Below are 14,201 nucleotides of genomic sequence, written 5' to 3'. Positions count from 1 at the left end.
TCTCTCTTCGTCTCTCTCTTGCTGATTGTTTTCTTTTCTTTCTCAGGTGGTCCTGCCCACATTTATCTTGGAGAGGAGGTCTTTGCTGGAGATGTATGCTGACTTCTTTGCACATCCGGATTTGTTTGTCAGGTACGTCACTTCAAATTCTCTCCAACAGTTTCCAAAAATAAGGAAAAGATTTTGTTTCAGAATCCCATCGATGGCATTATGAACAGATCTTTGCTTAGTTGGAGTCATAACCTTTGATCCAGTGGTGTGACGGCTGATGTTCTCATCCCCAGTATCGCGGATCAACTGGAACCCAAAGAGCGCATGGTGCAGATGGTAAAATGGTACATGTCAGCCTTCCACGCAGGGAGGAAAAGCTCAGTGGCCAAGAAGCCTTACAACCCCATCCTGGGAGAGGTTTTCTTCTGCCACTGGGACCTGCCTTCAGAGAGTGAGGAGCCCACTGCAGTGGTGAGCATTGACAGAGCCCATTGTACCACAGTAAGACTGACAATTTATATTCATATGATTTGATTTAAAAGTAAAAGTATAATCAATGTTAAGTTTTGTAATATTGAGGCAAGTTTTATTTTTTTTTATCAATTATTTACAAATAAATCAATGCTAACCACCAACCCCTCAGGAGCCATCGTCAGAGGGTCCAGTGCCATGGTCTTCAGCCAACAGTGTGTCTTTTGTAGCAGAGCAGGTCTCTCATCACCCCCCCAGTGAGTCTCCCCACCCAGTCAACATTACAGACAGCTGACAGAGAACCAGAGCCATAGAGTTAACTGTACTGTTGCCTTTCCTCTTCCTTGTAGTTTCTGCATTCTACGCAGAGTGTCTGAGCAAAAAGATTCAGTTCAACGCCCACATTTGGACCAAGTCAAAGTTCTTAGGAATGTCGATTGGAGTCCACAATATTGGCCAAGGTAAGAAATCTCTTCAAGCACTTACGTAGTCCATAAATGTGTGTCCTCACTAGAGGTCGACCGATTATGATTTTTGAACGCCGATACCGATTATTGGAGGACCAAAAAAAGCCGATACCGATTAACCGGACTATTTTTTAAATTTGTAATAATGACAATTACAACAATACTGAATGAACACTTATTTTAACTTATATAATACATCAATAAAATCAATTTAGCCTCAAATAAATAATGAAACATGTTCAATTTGGTTTAAATAATGCAAAAACAAAGTGTTGGAGAAGAAAGTAAAAGTGCAGTATGTGCCATGTAAGAAAGCTAACGTTTAAGTTCCTTGCTCAGAACATGAGAACATATGAAAGCTGGTGGTTCCTTTTAACATGAGTCTTCAATATTCCCAGGTAAGAAGTTTTAGGTTGTAGTTATTATAGGAATTATAGGACTATTTCTCTCTATACCATTTGTATTTCATTAACCTTTGACTATTGGATGTTCTTATAGGCACTTTAGTATTGCCAGTGTAACAGTATAGCTTCCTTCCCTCTCCTCGCCGCTAACTGGGCTCGAACCAGGAACACATCGACAACAGCCACCCTCGAAGCAGCGTTACCCATGCAGAGCAAGGGGAACAACTACTCCAAGTCTCAGAGCGAGTGACGTTTGAAACGCTATTAGCGCGCACCCCGCTAACTAGCTAGCCATTTCACATCGGTTACACCAGCCTAATCTCGGGAGTTGATAGGCTTGAAGTCATAAACAGCTCAATGTTTGAAGCATTGTGAAGAGCTGCTGGCAAACGCACAAAAGTGCTGTTTGAATGAATGCTTACGAGCCTGCTGCTGCCTACCATCGCTCAGTCAGACTGCTCTATCAAATATCAAATCATAGACTTAATTATAACATAATAACACACAGAAATACGAGCCGTTGGTCATTAATATGGTCGAATCCGGAAACTATAATTTCGAAAACAGAACGTTTATTCTTTCAGTGAAATTCGGAACCGTTCTGTATTTTATCTAACGGGTGGCATCCCTAAGTCTAAATATTGCTGTTACATTGTACAACCTTCAATGTTATGTCCTAATTATGTACAATTCTGGCAAATTAATGACGGTCTTTGTTAGGAATAAATGGACTTCACACAGTTCGCAACGAGCCAGGCGGCCCAAACTGCTGCATATACCCTGACTGCTTGCACGGAACGCAAGAGAAGTGACACAATTTCCCTAATTATAAGAAATTCATGTTAGCAGGCAATATTAATTAAATATGCAGGTTTAGAAATATATACTTGTGTATTGATTTTAAAGAAAGGCATTGATGTTTATGGTTAGGTGCAACGACAGTGCTAAATCATCACCCGTTTGGCGAAGTAGGCTGTGATTCGATGAGAAATTAACTGGGACCTCATCGATTATATGCAACGCAGAACACGCTAGATAAACTAGTAATATCATCAACCACGTGTAGTTAATTAGTGATTATGTGAAGATTGATTGTTTTTTATAAGTTTAATGCTAGCTAGCAACTTACCTTGGCTTCTTGCTGCCCTCGCGTAACAGGTAGTCAGCCTGCCACGCAGGCTCCTCGTGGAGTGCAATGTAAGGCAGGTGGTTAGAGCGTTGGACTAGTAACCGGAAGGTTGCAAAAACTTTCTGCCCCTGAAAAAGGCAGTTAACCCACCGTTCCTAGGCCGTCATTGAAAATAAGAATGTGTTCTTAACTGACTTGCCTAGTTAAATAAAGGTGTAAAAATATATATATATATACGATTTCCGGTTGTTATGAAAACTTGAAATCGGCCCTAATTAATCAGCCATTCCGATTAATCGGTCGACCTCTAGTCCTCACACACTTACAAAAACCTTATGGTCTTCTGTGTGTTCTGATATGTGTTCTTCCCTATCTCTCTTGTAGGCTGTGTGTCCTGTCTGGAACATGACGAGCACTACATACTCACCTTCCCCAATGGCTATGGCAGGTAGGCTCATGCTTTAAACGTGAATAACACAAATACACTCACTCACACTGTCTCACGTTTGTTGTTCTGGAAATAAAAGCCCCAGTTCAATTCAAAATAAGTTAACTCCAGTACAGCGCACACGATTTACTGTATGTAAAGTGAGAGTGTATAAATGGGTATAATATGTTATCAGTATTCCCTGACATGTAATGGGTGCTCTCTTCAGGTCGATCCTGACTGTCCCATGGGTGGAGTTGGGTGGAGAGTGTAACATCAACTGCTCCAAAACGGGCTACAGTGCCAGCATTGTGTTTCACACTAAGCCCTTCTACGGTGGCAAGAAGCACAGGATCACCGCTGAGATCTTGTAAGGGGATTTTCCTACTTTTAATCATGCATGTAGTGTTACATGCTGACCCCACCGCTCGCGTTACAAAATAAATGTACACATACATGTTATTGAATCATTGCGTCAACGAGCGTCTGTGTAGCCAGGCACTAAAATAGAACCAGGTTCTATTTGTGATGCTTGACTCACTGAAAGTCCCGCCTCTTCCATCTCCTCATTGGTTTTTAGGAGCATATACCCACGTGGGTGTGGGTATGYACATGAACTGAGGTCCACACTCCAGCTAAATTGGTGGTGGTAATGCACCTTAAAGTTGGTTGCCAACTGCCATATAAAGTCCAAAGAAGAAGACTGAAGGAGGAGAGATTACTAAAAACTAACTCGGGTTACCATTTTATCTGTGGATTAATTGTCAGATTAGAAGACCTTGTGCATTTCAGGTAAAATAACAACCTAATGTTTATCCAAGAACTAGCTAAATTGCCATAAATGTTTAATGCTTTTCAACCTGTCCCCAAATTAATATAGTTGGTTCTGAGTTCGTTTAAAATTTTCTCCCCTTTTCTCCCCAATTTTCGTGGTATCCAATCGCTAGTAATTACTATCTTGTCTCATCGCTACAACTCCCGTACGGGCTCGGGAGAGACGAAGGTCGAAAGCCACACGTCCTCCGAAGCACAACCCAACCAAGCCGCACTGCTTCTTAACACAGCGCGCCTCCAACCCGGAAGCCAGCCGCACCAATGTGTCGGAGGAAACACCGTGCACCTGGCCCCCTTGGTTAGCGCGCACTGCGCCCGTCCCGCCACAGGAGTCGCTGGAGCGCGATGAGACAAGGATATCCCTACCGGCCAAACCCTCCCTAACCCGGACGACGCTAGCCCAATTGTGCGTCGCRCCACGGACCTCCCGGTCGGGCTGCGACAGAGCCTGGGCACGAACCCAGAGACTCTGGTGGCGCAACTAGCACTGCGATGCAGTGCCCTAGACCACTGCGCCACCCGGGAGGCCCTCGTTTTGATATTTCAACCTGTGTGTCTTGATCGCGTCTGGTGTGGAGGGACAAAATCAACATGCGGACGCGCGCCTGGTCTAGTCAGCATGTTAGCCTGTTCTTGCTTTATTTACTGTGCTCACAGCAGTATATAGAAATACATTTTTGTTGTGATGTTAGATGTGTTCTAAAGGTTTTGTATAATTTCAGCCAGTAGTTTTGAAAGTAGCACCCACAATGCAAAACTGGTTCGCAAAATGTTGTATTATATATTACAAATGTGTTTGTTTGCAGTCCTCCCAATGACAAGAAGTCATTCTGCTCCATTGAAGGAGAGTGGAATGGAGTTATGCACGCTAAGTGGGCATCTGGGGTGAGTTGAGTTTAGAAATGTGACCTCAAAACACTGAAGGTTGACCTCGTATATTAAAATCTAAATATTTTATTTGTAAAATAGGGTTGAAAGTGTCTATCTCTTGAATCCAGGAAAACTCCTTGTTCATTGACACAAAGAAAATGGGCTGTATCAAGAAGAAGGTGAGGAAGTTGGAGGACCAGCTGGAGTATGAGTCCCGCAGGTGAGAAGCCTCTCTTCGTATTATCATGGCCACAGAACTACAGTAATAAGTAGCTGTTTTTTATTTGTTCTGTCCAGTCCCCTTTCTGTGGATGTGGGGGTAGTAGCTCCTGTCAAGGCATCTAGTTTAATGGGGCTATCAACAATATATTTATTTTGTTTGGTCTGAAACCTCAAGTCACTGTTTTGTGTTTGACCAGCCTGTGGAAGGATGTGACCGTCAGCCTGAAGTCGAGAGACATCGATGCAGCAACGGAAGCAAAGCACAGGCTGGAGGAGAAGCAGAGGGGGGAGGCCAGGGAGAGGAAGGAAAATGAAATGCAGTGGGAAACTAGGGTGAGTGTGCCTATTCTTATCACACATCTCCAGAGCCCTGACAGCAATATTAACGGCCACCAGTCCATATCAAGGTTTATAGTTCACGGTCATGATTGTACATTGTTTAATATGTCGATGGAAAGTATATGACTCATAGGGTGCCTCGCTTGCTTGTCAAAATATTTGTGAATTGCAGATGTAAATGTTAACCTGTACCTTTTCGATTTTTGAAAGAGGTATTTTAGTCCCCAATGATTAAGTCTCCATGTTTACTCCCTGCAGTTGTTCCATGAGGATGGAGAGTGCTGGGTCTACGATGAGCCTCTACTGAAAAGAACTGGATCACAGAGGCACTGAGGCCACAGATACAGATCTCGGAGTCTTAATAAGAACTCTTTTTCAAACCACTTCTTATCCAAGCCTTGGAATGACTGATGATTGAACATGATCACAGCTTTGCATTTTCAAAGTTAAAATGGAATGAAATTAAGAAGAAACATCTACGATGTAAAAAAGAACACCCCTTGTTTTCGCCAACACCACCACCTCTCCATCCCCTAAACGACTAAAAGAAGCATAATAACAAAACCAGTACCAATGCCCTTCGGCTACACAAACAAGCTCTCACAATCTGTCAGGAGGATCCCCGAGGGGGAGGGTGTTTTGATTGAACAATCCTTGAAAAACAGCGTTCTATATCTCAGGGAAACTGGTGACTGAGGAATGAAAGCTGTACCTCCGGGAGTTTGACGGCCTTATGGTGGAATCACAAGGGGGAGAACTTGGCTTGCCTACAACTAGCTACAGCTGTTTATATATAGATACATATGATGAATATATATTCTTTTTTATTTCCTTTCTCTTTCCTTATGGCAATAGTAAATATTTGAGGAAATGAACTCTGTGGCAACACATCAGGAATCATTCCATTTCCCCTGCTACATTTGTCCCCTCTCATGTTCGTTGACATTGCCTTTCCCAATGTACTAACTTACCATCTAGTGTGTGTTTATCTGCTCAAGAGGACCAGAAGAACCCAAGAAGTATGCATTTGCAAGATAGACAGAAGGTGGAGTCGAGGAAGAGGACTTGTCTCCATGTTGATTATTTTCCCTTTTGGCATTTATGAACAAATGTATGTTTTGTTTTTTGTTTTTCAGATGATTGGGTAACATGTTAAGGATCTTTAATGAGAGTAGGTTTTATAGAGTGCTGCGATTGTCCAAATTTGGTTGAGGGTGCAAAATGTGCTTTCCAATTGTTGTTCAATAGGAAAGCATATAATAGTCTCATGTCTGCTTTCAAAATAATGGTTAATTCCCAATTCAGTGCAACATAATTTTAACCTCAATAAGCAGATGTTTGGATAAGTACCTAAAATAAAATATAGATTTCTTTCACTTGAGCATATGAATCATTATGTATGTTTGTGGATATTCTTTAGCGAACCCATTATGTGCAATATTGTCAGATAAAGTCAGATATGTTAATTTACCCCTCAGAAGACGTTTTAATCAGTAAGCAAGGCAAGGTTATACAGTACATGAATTTACTTTTTGGGCAGCGGAAAGGAGTTGTGATCCAGTGACCGAAACCATGTGTAGCGATATAGAGCACATTCCTGCTGAATACACGCATGCAATGATTGCCTGCGGTGAAAAACTCATTCAGGTGGATTTTCATCCTATTCTCTCTGAAGTAGGTAAATACTGTGTCTTCTAAAATAATAGAATTGACAGAGTTTACACACAAAAAAGCCATTATTTTTTCATGTTATGTCTTTGTAAATTAATATTGAATTGAGGCCTTGCCATACATTTCCACAGCACTGTTTCGCTTCAAAGGAGCAATCAAAACAATGTATTTTTTATTTCCTTCAAATCATAACACTCGATTGTATCGCATTTTCATGTTCATTGATGCTAAATATTAAATGTCCCTGAGTTTACCTCTGTTTAGTGTTTGACACCCTTCATTAAAAAAGATTGTTGCATAAAGGCGCTCCATGGTCAATCTGACGTATTCATTGGCCATGCATCATTTACAATGAGTGGTACGGCCTCTGCAGTTGTCAGGGCATTCATACTTCTTGCGCTTCACGGAGCAGCGCAGAGCTGTTGGGAAGAAAGTGAGTTTGTGTTTATACTGGACCTCCCTCCCCCACGTATCGTCAACCAATCATGTCAATGCGGTATGGAACTCAATTTGGCCTCTGCATGCCCCCAGAGGCCCCGCATTTGCGTCAAACAATATATGGCGCCTCCGACCACATTTTCAGATCAAGCATAAATTGGCTCCAAATGCTGCACGGCCAATGCAGAGAACAGATTGACCATGTAGCGCCTTTAGTTTATCACATTCTCATTGGTTACTGGGTCGTACCCTGAGATTGTCCGAGCCAACGCAGATAAACAAACATAGAAGACGATGCTGACTTCCCATAAATCAATGCGAATGCATGCCATATAAATCCAACCTCCACTGTACCATTAGTCTCCTTCGCCTCTTGGGTCTTAAAGAAAGGTTATCATCGTGGCTTGTATTGTATATGCAAACTTCTTGTATTCTGTGAAGCACATGCATGTTGTTACTTGAATAGCTATGGCTGTTAAACGTGTCAATCTTGCGCACGGATCTAGTTAGGTCGTTTTTCGTCGCTCGCTAGTTAGTAGGCCTAACTTCACCACGTATTGTGGACAAGTATGTCTCCTTTATCAACCACACACAACTATTCTAATAGGCACTGTTTAATTTAGAAAGTCGAGGTAACTATAACGCAGGAAAGTAGACCGGAAAGCTAAGCCTCACATGATGAATAAGTGTTGGTAGGGACATCTGAGTTAAATTGAAGAAACGCCAACCATTCTTACCTTGTGAGTAAATGCTATTGCTTGTATCAATGTTATTGCACTTCGATAGTCTGTCATTGTCTCTCATAGGCTCCGTTTTCAGGAATATCCTCGTGGCTCACCTTCGGTAAGAGTGCTAAATTAAATCACTGAAAACCATTTCGCTACAGAGGCTTTTTACTTTAAACTAGTCTGCATTTGTCAATACCAGTTTGCAGAATATATATTTTTTTGTGTGCAGGTATTGGGGGAGAAGTATGTCAAGTGGAATATGCAAAATTAGGTATGCACGATTATCAGCGTTTTAACATCCATGGTATTAGCATGGTTTGGTGTAACCCAAGATTGAGACCTGTCCCGCTGATGACCCCATTTGTTACTCAGCCTGTCAGGATGACGAATCTTCAACCACCAATTGCATGTTCTGAGGCATAACACGAGTATGACGTATATCTGTTAAACACTTCTATTAAACTAAATTTTCCCCTTTTACAGCTGCAGACGTTAATCTGTATTTTCCACTTAATCTCTTAGCAATTGTCGCATGTTCAGTAAATTATTAGATTCATAAACATTGGTGAGCTCTCAAAAATGTTTTTATGGACAGTGCAGTTTAATTTAGTTCAGCTCTTCTGGTCTCAGCTGAAATGTAATATATTTCTTATCTGCAAATGGCTTACATTGTGGGAATGAAATGATCTGGACCTGTTATGGTAAATTACTTTGTGTACTCAACCAACATGAGACTATCTGATACAATGATGACTGCATATGTAACAGTATAACTTTAAACCGTCCCCTCGCTAGCCATTTCACATCCGTTACACATAGTTAAGCAGCTAAACCATGATGAATATTTAGCGTTGTCTTTCGCTCCTTCCTATCTGATCTGTTGGGTTGAATAGGTCTTTGACCCCTCACTGCATAGGGAAGCATCTAACTTTGTATTTCTTTCAGAAGCTAATGGAAATGACAAACACTGGCCAACGTTGAAATGGTTTGCCTAGGCTAATATTTTTGACACTGACTGCATTGTTCATCTGATTCCGTGACAAGGTATATTTTGCACCTGTGCTGTATCCTTCAAACTGACTAGTCATTTTGTTGCTGTACTACCTTAACAGGTTCTTTACAGGACTCTGCAGGTGTCCTGATGACCACATGGTATGACAGGATACTAGTGGCTGAATGAGGTGAGCTACAAAGATCCCATATTAACTGGCAGTAAAAGGCAGTGCTATCTGAAAGGATGACATAGAATCAGGTCTCTGATCTTTTTGAGGACATAATATTGTTACACACTCTTATGATTGGTGCTTGCTTTTTGTGTTCTTGGAAACATTGAGCATTTTGAGTATAATTTATTTTTAGTCCCAGTAGATGCAGAACAAGGATCTGGTGTGACTAGGATGAATGCGGTGAGCTACAAATATATATATTTTTAAATAAAGCGGATGCCATTGAATCAGTTTTCTGATTTTGTTGAGGAGATGCTATTGTTACACTGATCTTACATTGCGGCCCTTGTCCATCGCGTTCTTGGTCATTTAGAAAATGCTTAATTTATTTGCAGAAGTAGTGGAAACAGCCATGATGGATTTAAATTTGAGGAGCTCTCCCTGTCAGGTTGGTATACATGCCTTTTGTGTCATCCACAACAGGTTTCAGTAACTCTTACAAATGTCTGAACTTAGTTATGTTGATTTGATCGTGTCTGAGGAACCTGGACAAATTGTCATTACTGCTCTGTTTAATTTCACTCCTCTCTGGATGGTGAATTCACTAATTACTTCTTGTGTGGCTTTTTACATTTTTTATTTATTTAACCTTTATTTAACCAGGTAGGCTAGTTGAGAACAAGTTCTCATTTACAACTGTGACCTGACCAAGATAAAGCAAAGCAGTTCGACACATACAATAACACAGAGTTACACATGGAATAAACAAAACATACAGTCAATAACATAGTAGAAAAAAGAAAAGGAAAAGTCTATATACAGTGAGTGCAAATGAGGTAAGATAAGGGAGGTAAGGCAATAAATGGGCCATGATGGCGAAGTAATTACAATATGTCAATTAAACACTGGAATGGTAGATGTGCAGAAGATGAATGTGCAATTAGAGATACTGGGGTGCAAAGGAGCAAAATAAATAAATACAGTATTGGGATGAGGTAGATGGATGGGCTGTTTACAGATAGGCTATGTGCAGTGATCTGTGAGCTGCTCTGACAGCTGATGCTTAAAATTAGTGAGGGAGATATGAGTCTCCAGCTTAATAGATTTTTTGCAGTTCGTTCCAGTCATTGGCAGCAGAGAACTGGAAGGAAAGGTGACCAAAGGAAGAATTGGCTTTGGGGGTGACCAGTGAGATATACCTGCTGGAGCGCTTGCTACGGGTGGGTGCTGCTATGGTGACCAGTGAGCTGAGATGAGGCGGGGCTTTACTTAGCAGAGACTTGTAGATAACCTGGAGCCAGTGGGTTTGGCGACGATTATGAAGCGAGGGCCAACCAACGAGAGCGTACAGGTCGCAATGGTGGGTAGTGTATGGGGCTTTGGTGACAAAACGGATGGCACTGTGATAGACTGCATCCAGTTTGTTGAGTAGAGTGTTGGAGGCTATTCTATAGATGACATCGCCGAAGTCGAGGATCGGTAGGATGGTCAGTTTTACGAGGGTATGTTTGGCAGCATGAGTGAAGGATGCTTTGTTGCGATATAGGAAGCCGATTCTAGATTTAAATTTGGATTGGAGATGCTTAATGTGAGTCTGGAAGGAGAGTTTACAGTCTAACCATATACCTAGGTATTTGTAGTTGTCCACATATTCTAAGTCAGATCCGTCCAGAGTAGTGATGCTGGATGGGCGGGCAGGTGTGGACAGTGATCGATTGAATAGCATGCATTTAGTTTTACTTGTYTTTAAGAGCAGTTGGAGGCCACGGAAGGAGAGTTGTATGGCATTGAAGCTCGTCTGGAGGTTAGTTAACACAGTGTCCAAAGAGGGGCCAGAAGTATACAGAATGGTGTCGCCTGCGTAGAGGTGGATCAGAGAATCACCAGCAGCAAGAGCMACATCACTGATGTATACAGAGAAGAGAGTCGGCCCGAGATTTGAACCCTGTGGCACCCCCATAGAGACTGCCAGAGGTCCGGACAACAGGCCCTCCAACAGGCCTGTAAACAGTAACTATAAAAAGTGATTGAGTAGGCTGTATAGATTTCATGACTAGAATCTCAAAAGATGAAAACGCTGTTTTTTTAGTAAATTGAAATTTGCTATCGTGAATGGAGGAGGTCTTTATTCCAGTGAGATTGCTAAGGCGAACACCGCCATGTTTAGTTTTGCCCAACCTAGATCGAGGCACAGACACGGTCTCAATGGGGATAGCTGAGCTGACTACACTGACTGTGCTAGTGGCAGACTCCACTATTAACAAACAACTCATTGTTGAATTTGCGACCTGTGTAATGTTTATGTCCAATGGCCGATGAGCACCGATACGTTTTATGTATAATTTCTCTTCATATGAAAAGGATTTGCAAATAGATTGTCGACTTGATTCACGAAAAATGTTGAAAGTATGACGTTGACAGTTCAATCAAAGCTACTGTAGATATAACGTGATTTGATGTAATTTTATCTGTGGCCAATGACCTTGAGTCTTCTTGGATGGGCACTTCTAATGTAACTCTACGGCAGCAACCAAGGGGCTTGAATATGTGACAAATATAACAGCAGAGGGTGCACCCCCCTATCCACATCGACGGGACAGTATTGGAGAAGTTTAAGTTCCGCGGTGTACACATCATGGACAAACTGAAATGGTCCACCCACACAGACAGCGTGATGAAGAAGGTGCAGCAGCGCCTCTTCAACCTCAGGAGGCTAAAGAAATTTGGCTTGTCACCAAAAACACTCACAAACTTTTACAGATGCACAATCGAGAGCATCCTGTCGGGCTGTATCACCGCCTGGTACGGCAACTGCTCCGCCCACAACCGTAAGGCTCTCCAGAGGGTAGTGAGGTCTGCACAACGCATCATTGGGGGCAAACTACCTGCTCTCCAGGACACCTACACCTCCCGATGTCACAGGAAGGCCAAAAAGATCATCAAGGACAACAACCACCCGAGTTCACCCCTCTATCATCCAGAAGGCAAGGTCAATACAGGTGCATCAAAGCTGGGACCGAGAAGCTGTTTTTCAGTCTATCTCAAGGCCATCAGACTGTTAAACAGCCATCACTAACATTGAGAGGCTGCTGCCAACATACTGACTCAATCTCTAGCCACTTTAATAATTAAAAATTGGATGTAATAAATGTGTCACTTTAAACTATGCCACTTTATATAATGTTTACATGCACTACTCATCTCAATTGTATATACTGTACTCTACCATCTACTGCATCTTGCCTATGCCGTTCGTCCATCGCTCATCCATATATATTTTTATATACATATTCTTAATCATTCCTTTACACTTGTGTGTATAAGGTCGTTGTGAAATTGTTAGATATTGTACTTGTTAGATATTACTGCATGGTTGGAACTAGAAGCACAAGCATTTCGCTACACTCGCATTAACATCTGCTAACCATGTGTATGTGACAAATAAAATTTGATTTGAAATATTAATGCCAAAATAACATGCAAAACAGGCAAGCCCCTCCAAATATATATATTTATTTTTGCTTAAAATGTGGGGCTCAAAACAGGCTCTTCCCCCACCTGCCCTGAATGATGGGTCGCCACTGCTGTTGTGTGTTATTTAATGGCAATATAATTGCATTTATTTGTATATACGCTCATGGGGCTACTGTAGGGATCATGTAACCTAATGAATCACACTTTTTCTAGTATTTAGGAGCACGGACTGTAGGCCTAAAAATCGGCATTTTGACTGTATTAGTGAATTACAGTCTGTATGTAGGCTTGTTATAGCCATTTGTGTTGCACAACACCATCATGCAGAGGCTATATCCATATCAAATGAGACAAAATATTAAGTATTGGCTATAACCTGTCCTGAGCGAAATAGCCATGGCCTGTTTTGCGTGTTATTTTGGCATTAATACGTGTCACATATCAGTTTGCAAACAATGTAAAAAATTATATATATATAATTGAGTTAATAAAGCTGCATACAAACATGGCCTTTTTTTGTTTTCTTGAGTAAGGGAGCTCCAAAATGCAGGTGTTTCAGCCTGGCGCAGTGCTTTGTGTGGTGGTGGGGCAAGCCAGCAGAAAATATGGAGCTCTGTAATTGGCTCAGTGTTCTGTCACTCATGGAGACACTACGTCACCGCCAAGTCTAAGGGTAGAGCTCTCAAATTCAAGCCCCTTGGGTGCTGCCATAGATTTACATTAGAAGTGCCCATCCAAGAAGGCTCAAGGCCATTGGCCACAGATAAAATTGTCAAATCACGTTATATCTACAGTAGCTTTGATTGGACTGATCATGTCAACATCATACTTTCAAAATCTTAGCTTGCAGTCATCACCAGTACCCAAAATGATAGCTATTGTTATTTTACTGCTGCTCTTTAATTATTTGTGACTTATTTGTTATTCTTATTTTTGTACGTTTTTTTTTGTAATTTTTTAACTGCATTGTTGTTTAGGGCTTGTAAGGAAGCATTTCTCTAAGGTCTACTTCACCTGTTGTCTTCCGCGCATGTGACAACTTGATTTGATCAATTGCAATGCCAGTAAGTTGAAGGCCTATTTATTTATTTTTTGATAGGCTTAAATTAAAAATGTAAAAAAAGTGTTAGGCTAAAGACCTTTGGAGAATTTAGATAATAGAATACACACATGGATTTTAATAAACAAATGGATAAGACTGTTCTATTCTCTTTAATTTAGTTCCTATTGCAACTCAGACAAATTACTGAATGGATGACATTAACTGACTGAACTGAATGAAGGATGAATTAAATGTTTAAATATGTTGGAATGATGGCTAGTCGGCAAATAGGCCTACATTATTTATTTAACCTTTATTTAGCATTAGGGTATAATGACTATGGCTGCATGCCTCCAGAAGGACATCTTCTGAGGCTGAAGGGAGCTTTTCCAAAGGCGCATGGAGATCACACGCTCTTCAAATGGGCAGCAATGTTGCGATGGAGGGAATAGCCTATACAGAGACTACCTAAAACAGGGGTGTCAAACTCATTTCGCATCGTGGGCCACATACGGCCTAGGGAGATGT

The 14,201-nt window shown here is 41.4% G+C and overlaps 1 protein-coding gene and 1 non-coding gene across 6 annotated transcripts in view; both read left to right on the top strand.

Annotated features, from left to right (window-relative positions):
- Positions 1–7,078, top strand: part of osbpl9 (oxysterol binding protein-like 9) — a 47,483-nt gene extending 40,405 nt beyond the window's left edge. For 4 of the 5 annotated variants that reach the window (XM_024003872.2, XM_024003869.2, XM_070447594.1 and 1 more), the window contains 10 exons: positions 47–132; positions 285–492; positions 635–719; positions 813–923; positions 2,847–2,910; positions 3,119–3,259; positions 4,530–4,608; positions 4,722–4,813; positions 5,013–5,148; positions 5,413–7,078. In XM_024003872.2, the coding sequence (XP_023859640.1) occupies positions 47–132; positions 285–492; positions 635–719; positions 813–923; positions 2,847–2,910; positions 3,119–3,259; positions 4,530–4,608; positions 4,722–4,813; positions 5,013–5,148; positions 5,413–5,487 (1,077 nt within the window). In that variant the 3' untranslated portion in view covers positions 5,488–7,078. The remainder of the gene's footprint in view (positions 1–46; positions 133–284; positions 493–634; positions 720–812; positions 924–2,846; positions 2,911–3,118; positions 3,260–4,529; positions 4,609–4,721; positions 4,814–5,012; positions 5,149–5,412) is intronic. The other variant, XM_024003871.2, reaches the window with a different exon arrangement.
- An 855-nt stretch (positions 7,079–7,933) lies between these two features.
- Positions 7,934–8,008, top strand: LOC111976185 (small nucleolar RNA SNORD74). The gene has a single exon (XR_002878901.1). It is a non-coding gene; the product is annotated as a small nucleolar RNA SNORD74 (small nucleolar RNA).
- The last annotated feature ends 6,193 nt before the right edge of the window (positions 8,009–14,201 follow it).

The sequence above is a fragment of the Salvelinus sp. IW2-2015 genome, linkage group LG16, assembly GCF_002910315.2.
Source record: "Salvelinus sp. IW2-2015 linkage group LG16, ASM291031v2, whole genome shotgun sequence".
NCBI classification, from domain to species: domain Eukaryota; kingdom Metazoa; phylum Chordata; class Actinopteri; order Salmoniformes; family Salmonidae; genus Salvelinus; species Salvelinus sp. IW2-2015.
Note: the sequence above shows the minus strand (reverse complement) of the source record. Positions and strands in the feature narration are given on the sequence as shown.